Genomic DNA, 8,542 nt, shown 5'->3' with positions numbered 1-8,542 from the left:
GTACACGACATTTACATTAGAAAAAGACAGCTGGATGTAGGGAAGCTGGGTGTGGTGTTCCTGTTAAGTGAAGTTTGCTCCACAGTTGGGGCATCTTCGCTTCCTCAAGGCAAAACAGCAGATGAACCCAAATGGGAACAAGATGATGGCCAAGAAGATGCCCAGGAAGGTGAAGGAGTCCTCCAGAACCCCGACTCTGTGGAGAGAAGAGAGGGGCACTCGCGTTAGGGCCCTTGGCAGAGCCCCGCACAAGAGGGGATGGAGCGCGTGAGGATGCGGGGCCCTCGGTGCGTCAGTGACTGTGTCCCCAGAAGCAGTCTTTGCCCCTCCAGCAACGAACCCGCCGGCCTGTTGCGCGTGCCGATTCCGGCCAGCTACTGCTCCAAAATGGGAAGGGGAGGGGAGTTACCAGAAGGAATCATCACTTGTAACGACAAGAACGTTCCCTTGCCACGTTACTTACCATGTTTCCTCCTCCGTTACAAAAGGACGAACAAGAAACAAATGCTAGTTTCTATAAAAATTCTTGTATCTCTGAAAACTAGACCAAGAAAACCTAATCATTTTAGGGTATGTTTTTCCCCACTGTTGAAAAGTTTTATTCTTCCATCCCCTAGAGGGAAATTCCAGAAACTTCTTCGAATTCTGTTTTGGGAGAAGGTTACAGCAGATTTTACTGAAAGATTAAAATCAGCCAAATTCACAGTGTCTATAGGAAGACCACTTATCTTGAGAAATTTAATGTGTTTCTTCACAAAGTCAAATTTATCTTCAGTGTGCGTAACCCACACGCCTAGGGCCTATCACCCCAACCATGTGCCAGGAGTGTAGGTTCAGTGACCTGAGGTCACCACTCACGTTCCAGGCTCATTTTCAAAGACGGGAAGCAGGAGCCTTGCGCTCAGCTCTGCCACTGCTGCTTAGGCTACTTCTGGAAAGTTCTGGACACAGAGCTGGAATTAAAATGGTAACCGCAAGAGCCAGCTCAGCCCTCATGAGCGATGGTTCACATTCTGGAGAGCCAGGGCAAATCGGTGGAAACAAGTTCCTCCCCAGGCGGCCAGGGACACCTTCAGCCTCGTCCACCACGCTGTGAGCCGAGGGCCTTTGGGAACAAGGCACTTCACCAGAATTCACCAGAACAAATGTGCCCAAGTCAGCCGGGGTGGAGTACTGAGAAGGAAGGAGGGAGGCGCTTCCCGGACAGTGGTACGCCCTGCGGCACTCCCTGGGCCTGCCTGCCTTCATGGGGTGGGCCCCGCTCCCAGACCGCCCCCGCCTCCCCGCGTTCACCCCAGCTGCCTCAGTGGCCCTGAAGCCACTTCCTCCTCTACCCACACCTCAGCTCCTTTGTCTTCAAACGCTGCTAAGGGTCTCCTGTGCCCACAATGTTCTGGAAGCAGCTGCTCCTCGTCTTGCCGCTGTGTGTGCAGAGAACGAAGGTTCAGCTTAACAGAAGGTCGAGTGTCAAGGTGAAGCACCCAACAGTAGACTTCCTCCACTCCAGATGCCACACCTGCCGCCGCCGCCCCTTCCGCGCAGAGAGCAGGCGCTGGGCTGGGGCTGGGGCTGAGAATCGTGGTAAGTAAACTAGACTCTTAGGAAGCCTGGCTTTCAACTGCTTAAAGAAACAGTCACACTCGATGCCCGCTTCCCTTCCTACTCCCTCAGGAGGGAGTTGCCTAAAATGTCTACAGAGGACAGCACCCTCTAGCAGCACTTCCCAAGGGGCTTGTCCTAAAACACCACTTCCCCTGATAAGCTCTGCAGAAAAGGACTTTTTTGATTAATTTGAGGAAGCTCATCCCCCTGCCCTGGAGTCACGGTGCACAGTAGTTTAGGAAAGGCTCTGAGAAGTCCCGCAGTAAAGACCCCTGTTGAACTGTTTCAGCCGGCATTTCCCAGGCTGACCTCTGTGCTGACCAGTCAGCCTGCACACAGGCAAGGCCGGATCTGAGGGCAAGCTAACCAACAGGCCTGAATTTCCACCTGCAGAGTTACCTTTTCTTGTTTAGACTGCTATGAAAGTCTAGTATTAGGAGTCCCCTTTCTAAGGACTGCCAAGGTCGTCGGGTCCCCACATTGTTCCTTGGCCCTCCCGCGGCTGCTCCTGCCCGTGGGCGTCCAGACACAGCTGTGCAGAGCCCACCCCGCACCCGCCCCACCTGAGAAAGCACCAAAGGCCATGCTGCCCAAGTCAGGGGTGAGGCTTCAGGGAGGCCCTGGGCCACACACGGGGACAGGAACGCATCTGCTCTGGCCACAGTCCTCGCGACAGCTCCTGCAACTACAGCTGCGAATCAAGCCACTTTCAGACTAGCTAGACCTGGACCACCCAGAGCTTTGGTGCCACCCAGGTGCCCCTGTCCTCCTTCCTCCTGGCATCTACGGAAGTTCCACCCACAGCTGAAATCCCAAGAATCACACCCGTTCACAGGGTCAGTTAGAATGCCCAAGGAAAAAGCCGAGGACAGAAGTGAGCCAGGCCTCCTAGCTGGGTCACAAGCAACAGCTGAGAACCTTCCAGAGAAGCCTGCCCTCTGAAGGAGTTAGGAGGGTGCCTCGCCCAGCATCCCCTCCAGGGGCGAGTGGGGCCCAAGGACAGGGACTACCTGGCTGAGCACCTCCCAGGCTGAACACTCCATGTCATCCCACTTCAGGATCAAAGCCATTAAGCAGCACAACCTAGAACCCGGTGTGTCTGCTCAGGGGCTGCAGATGTCTGGGAGGAGCCTGGGGCCAAGGCGTATCCTGCTGTCCTTGGTGCCTGGGGCAGCCCTCTGAGCCCGTTGCAGTGCCCCCACGGTGGGGGGCAGGAGCTACGGGGGGCTGCCTGGCACACCTCCCCACACGAACCCCCCGTCGGAGGGCAGGCGGCTGTCGTGGGCAGCTTGCCCCAGCTGCCTCTTCCCGGGTGCTCCGCGGCCCTCAGCTGGAGGGAACCCGGGGTGCGCGGGGACAGACACACACCCCCAGGCCCTCCGTGCCCATGGAGCCAGGGACCGGCCCTGCCCAAGCACGAAGCTTCCCAGCGGCCCCCACACCGTCTGGGCCCAACACTCCCCTTGCTCAGCCCCTGGAAGTGCTCTGGGAACTTAAGAGGCAGAGCAGTGGCCTCGCGGGGCCGACCAGGCACCCTCCCCCTCCCCCAGCCGGGGCTTCCCAGGCCCGAGAACACAAGCCCTCGCTGCTCACACCCGCCGTGCTTTCCGTCCACACCTGTCACGTACTCCGGCCGGAGCACAGCTAGCCGCCTGGGCCGCCCGCCGCTCCGTCCTCCGTGACCCTGCGCCTCCCCGCCGAGGCCCTTGGAGCCAGGGCCCCAGCTCGCCCCGTCCGCCTTCACCCCACTCTAAAGATGGCCTGGCCACTGGTCTCCGGAAGAGCAGGGGCCTTTCCCTTCAGGGACGAGGGAGCGTCCCTGCCGGCAGGCCCGTGAGCAAACCGCCTGCCACGGGCCAACGACCCGAACCCAACACGCTTTCACGCGTGAGGAACAAGGCACAGCCAGCGGGAGCAGCCCCCAGGCACCACACCTGCCACCCCAGGAGTCCACACCCCTCTTCCAGTGATACAAGGCTCCGAAAGAACTTTCTCATAGGTTTGTAGCACACTCGCCTGGCGGCAACCTGTGACCCAAACTAACTCGTGGCCACGTACGGTCATAATTCATCCACTGCACGTGAATACTCACGTCCTGCTGCAAAAATATTAATGTTCTCACCATGGGTACTGCCCCAGACCTCAGAAACAATGCTGGCATAACTTAGTTTCTAAAGATCCAGAATCTTCTGAATTGAGAAACACAATCTGATCTCTGGGCCACTTTTGATGGAGCAAGACTCCAGGCCGCAGAGCAAACCTGTCCCTGGCGCCCGTCCCCACGAGGCACCACAGGACAGAGGGGACGCCCGGGGACAACCCTGACGCGGGCTGCCTCCCACCGGCTCTCCCAAACGGTGTCACACGCTCTTCCTCTCCGCACCCCCCCGGCCCCGAAAGGCCCCAGTCGGCTCAGAATGAGCTTCAACTCTCAACCGGCTCAGAATCCACAATCCACACTGCGCGGGCGGCCCCGCAGAGGCTGGAAGCCGCGCCCCGTTCTTGGGCAATCAGCTGGTGTGGGGGGAGGTGGGCAGGGAAGGATGTGGAAGCTGGAGAAACTGGGAACTGACAAATTCTGAACACGCTCATTTAACTCCTGGCTCTGACCCTACGGAGAAAGCGGCCACTGGGCATCTGTGCAGAGCAGGCCTGGGCCAGGCTCTCGGGCAGCGAGGCGACGGACCGGCCACCAAGGCCCGAGGGGAGTGAGCGCCCCAAGGACCAGCCATCCGCGAACGGCAGCCCCCGCATGTCCCGTACTCCCTCCGCCCCCCCACGCGGGCACTCAGGGCCACCAGCTCCAGCAGCCCTCGGTGCGTCCCCAGTTACGCACTCAGGGTGGCATCCAGCCCGGGAGCAGCCCCCAGACCAGCCCTCCCCGGAAGGCCGAGTCTCGGGAGAGAGAGCTGAGGACTTCCTCCAGTGGCCTTCAGTGGGAGCCAAGGCTTGGGGACCAGATGCCCAAAGCACCCAGCCAACCCGCTCATACCTCACCCACTTGGGAGGCGCCTCTGTCTGGCCTTGTGCTGTCCCAGGGCCTCCACTACACAGCGGCACACAGGGCAGGTGCCCCCGGGGGGGTCGGGGAGGACTGGCTGCGGGAGGAGCTGCGGATCACCCAGGCCTGGGCCTGGACCCACGGACCAGAGGCCCCGGCATTCCTTGGGGTGCTCCCCCCTCCCCCCCCCGGCAGGCCGGGCAGAACCCACAGGACCGCGGCCGTGGGCAGGGCCCATCCTGGTGGCCTGTTTTCCAGCCGGTCCAGGCCCATCGGCCGCCTCCGGAGCGCTGGTTTTGTGGTCCTAGATGCCGGCTGAGCTGGGGCCCCTCCGCCCCCTGCCTGCAGCCCACTGTCCAGACCCCCTCCTCTCAGGACCCCTCCACACACCGCACCCCGTCCCCCCATGCCCTGTGTCATACATACCCTCAGCCTGCCTGGAGCCTCTCTCTCGGCTGCCAAGGCCCCACTCGTTTCTGGATCTCCTCGTACCCCTCCGGTTACCCCCAAAACTAAGTATCAGTGACATCCGGCCAGTGTCAGTGGGGAGCCCCGGGCAGGCCAGGCTTTATGCACACTCTGGCCTTTGACCCCTTGCTGCGCAGGGAGCCTTCCCAACAGGCTGCCCCACGGCAGCCCGGGGTGAACCGAGCCGAGCCTGGACTCCCAGACTCTGGGGGCTGCCACCTCCCCTCACCCTGCACTGAGGGACGGCCCACAACCCCCAGGGGAGGACCAGCTTCAGAGAGGCCGGGGCCTGGCCAGAGCCCTGCCCGGGCAAGATGGCGCTGAGTCCAGACAGACGGGGTGAAATGAGGAGCCCGCTCCTCTGCTGGGCTCCCAAGGAGAGCTTTCTCATGGCCCACTGAAAAGGGAAGATGGGGTCAGGCTGCTTAAGATGAGGGCCAAGTGACAAGTGACATGGGCCTCTTAGGCCAAGCCTCCCTCAGAAGGAATCACAGACGTGTGACTTGAGCAAATGCCTGCCAAGCTACCAGGAGGGAAGGGGACAGAGCCTGGCGGGCTGCACGAAAAGGGAGACAGTATGTTCACATGACAAGTGGCCGTCTCCCAACTCCAGATGCCAGACAGTGGCCTCGCCGGACTGTGCCCCAGGGGACACCTCTCCGCTCTCCCCCGCCCACTGCCTAGGAAGCTGGCCTCCCGGGGCCAAGGGGCTGCCCGCTCTCCAGCGGCGGAGGGTGGGGACACTCACACATGAAGCACCCAAGTGCTGGGGGCGGCCCTTACTGCCAGCACCCATCCTCCTCAGTCCGCAGGCGAGAGGGATCACGGGGACAGGCCAAGAGGGAATCAGCGCGTTAGGTCCCAACCCAGTCCCCAAACTTGCTCTCAGAGCACCCCCTCCTCAGTGCTACCACCCAGAGGCAGGGAGGATGGTGATCCCGACATGAAAAGCCTGTCCCACTGCCGGCGCCCCACACCTCAGCCTTCAGGCAGCTGACCCTGATCCAGATTCTGCAGGAGTGGGGCTCTGGGACCCCATCAGCAGAAGCCACAGGCCTCCGAAATGACGGAGCTCCCGCCCGGGGGGGAGAAGGAAAGTAGCCAGGAAAGTGCTCCCCACCCGGCAGCCACGGGGGCCTTGCCGCTGGTCTGAGCACAGGCACTTGGGCCAGGAAGGGCTTCAAAGAGCACCCCAAGACACCCCCACTTCCCAGGTGGGAAAACGGCCGGGATCTGAATGCAGCGCCTGCAGCAGGCTGGGAACTGGCTGGACACAACACACAGCTATGGCGTGGAGACACTGAAATCCCAGCCAGACTGCTCTGCCCCAGACACCTTCCTAAACTCGGGAGATCACTCAAAGATTCTCCCGCCCAAAAATAGGCCCTTGGAATCCTCCAGCTGGCCCGCGTGGGGACAGAAGGACTGTGCACACAGCCAGGGCTCTGAGCACCCAGCGCCAGCCTCAAAGCCAAAGACAGCGGGGTTCCCATCACCTACCTCTGCACACAACCCCCCGAGACTCCCAGTGGCTCTCTTCACAGGCTACCGAGTCCTGACCCCCGCCCAGCCAAGCAGCCTTCGGGGAGCTCCCAGGCCCACGCCCCTTCTTCCCACCTTTGTACCTTTAAACCCCAACAGCTGTGATGCCCCCAGATGCCCGTGGAGAGAATGGTGTCCAGGAGGGTGCAAGTGATCTGTCTTTCCCCCAACCCCCGTTATGTTTCCCCAAAGGCTGTATCAGAAGACACACCTGTCCTGAGTTGACAGACAAGGTCCCCAGCCGGCCCACAGCCCCCTCTACTAGGCTCTGGGAGTGCAGCCTCCTACCCCCCATCTCTGTGAAGCCCTCCCCCGCCCACACAGTTGACCCCTGTGACTCTGAAATCTTTAACTTCCCCTTGACTCTGCTCCAGGCCTTCCAGATACACCTTTGACGTTAAGTCTCAGTGTAAACCGACGTTTCTCAATTCCATCTCAGAGACTTCAACTTCCTTCTCCCAGACAAGCTGAAGACCTGCACTCTTGCATCAAGCAGGCAAGGACCAAGTCTTATCTGAATGTGAACCCTCATGACCCACACAGAACAAGCATGGAGCTAGCTGCAGCTCGGACCCTATAAAACCAGTTGCAGGACCCTGGAGGCTTTGGTTTGAGAATACGAAAAACAGCTTCTGCCCCACACGAAGAACCACAGTGTTTCCATCCTCCTCCAGCCAATGGCCCGGCGCCGCGGATGTTGCTCCCCTGGCCTCCTGGACCTCGGGATCCTTGGACACACTGGCCATCTGACTCAGGGCTCTCCTGCCAGGGCACTTCTAGCTGCCCTTCCCAGTAAAAGGAAACCTTCCACCACCTTCAAGAATCAACTGCAGGTTCCAGAACCAGGGACACCAGGTGTTAACATTTCTGCATCCCACTCATCTGGGACCCAAGGGCCCCAAAACCACTCAACTCCGCAGGAAAGGGAACCCCTCCCCGATGACCCATGAAACAATGTGAGACCTAAGGACAAACGAACCCACTCTCGCCCACACCGCAGGTCAGCAGCTTGTCCCAAGACTGCCCCCCGCCCCCCTCCCCCCGCCCCCGGCGAGTCTGCCTTCCTGAGGCTCTGGGGGCCAGCCCCCGGCCTGTGACATACCTGCAAACTGGGCAGCCTCCAACGACAACGATGGAATTGGCAGGGTACCTGGTGACATTTCGACTGTGGATGTTGTAGACCCTGGGGTGGTGGGTGGGTATCCCTGTGGGCAGGAAGGCACATCAGAAGGGGGCCGGGAGGAAAACTGGAAGTTTGAGGGCTACTTCTCCTGTCGTCCCCCCGCCCCGACACCCACCCCGCCCCCGCACCCAAACTTATCTTTTCCAAAATCCAGACAACAGCCCGCCTCCACTAAGTGCCCATTATGGGCTTTACTGGGTGCTAATCTGCAGACAGCACCTGGTTAACGAAGTTAATGGGAAACCGGGCCGCGGCGCTTCCCGGGATGGGCGGGCCCGGGGCTCGCGACCCCCCAGGTCGGCGGAGGGCCCGACAGCGGGCTCCCGGTGCGGGGACTCACCAGCCACCCGTCCCCACGAGCTCGGCGTTCCCGGCCCCGGGGCGGCCCCTCGGCAGTGCCCGCGCGGGGGTTCCCACCGCCCCCCGACCACGGTCGGGCCGCGCCCCCCGCCGCAGCGGTGTCCGGAGAAAAGTTGGTTTCGGGGTTAAAGGTCCCCACGGGACCGGGCCCAAAGTTTGCTCCCGGGGCCGCGGGCCCGGCGCCCAGCCCCGACCCCGGCCCCCACCCCGGCCCGCAACCCCCGGCCGCCGGGCGCACCTGTGACGAGGTAGGGGTAGGGCGGCGGCGGGGGCGCGGCGGGGATGGCGCCGTAGCCGTGCGGGCCGCACGCGAAGTCGCCCTGGCCGGCCTCCAGGTTGTAGGCGGGCGGCCGCTCCTGCAGCAGGGGCTTGTGGTCCATGGCGGG

General features: G+C 61.5%; 1 protein-coding gene across 1 annotated transcript; it reads right to left on the bottom strand.

The window, feature by feature from the left end:
* Positions 1 to 61: 61 nt before the first annotated feature.
* Positions 62 to 8,536, bottom strand: LOC145719957 (membrane protein BRI3). Its single transcript, XM_081811594.1, has 3 exons — positions 8,395 to 8,536; positions 7,716 to 7,818; positions 62 to 196 (listed from the first exon to the last, which is right to left on the bottom strand). Exons 1-3 carry the CDS (start codon positions 8,534 to 8,536, stop codon positions 64 to 66), a joined length of 378 nt encoding a protein of 125 aa, XP_081667720.1. The 3' UTR covers positions 62 to 63.
* Positions 8,537 to 8,542: the final 6 nt, after the last annotated feature.

The sequence above is a fragment of the Leptonychotes weddellii genome, unplaced genomic scaffold, assembly GCF_054177405.1.
Source record: "Leptonychotes weddellii isolate Sample4059 unplaced genomic scaffold, ASM5417740v2 HiC_scaffold_8735, whole genome shotgun sequence".
Classification (NCBI taxonomy): domain Eukaryota; kingdom Metazoa; phylum Chordata; class Mammalia; order Carnivora; family Phocidae; genus Leptonychotes; species Leptonychotes weddellii.
This window is presented reverse-complemented; position numbering and strand designations above follow the sequence as displayed.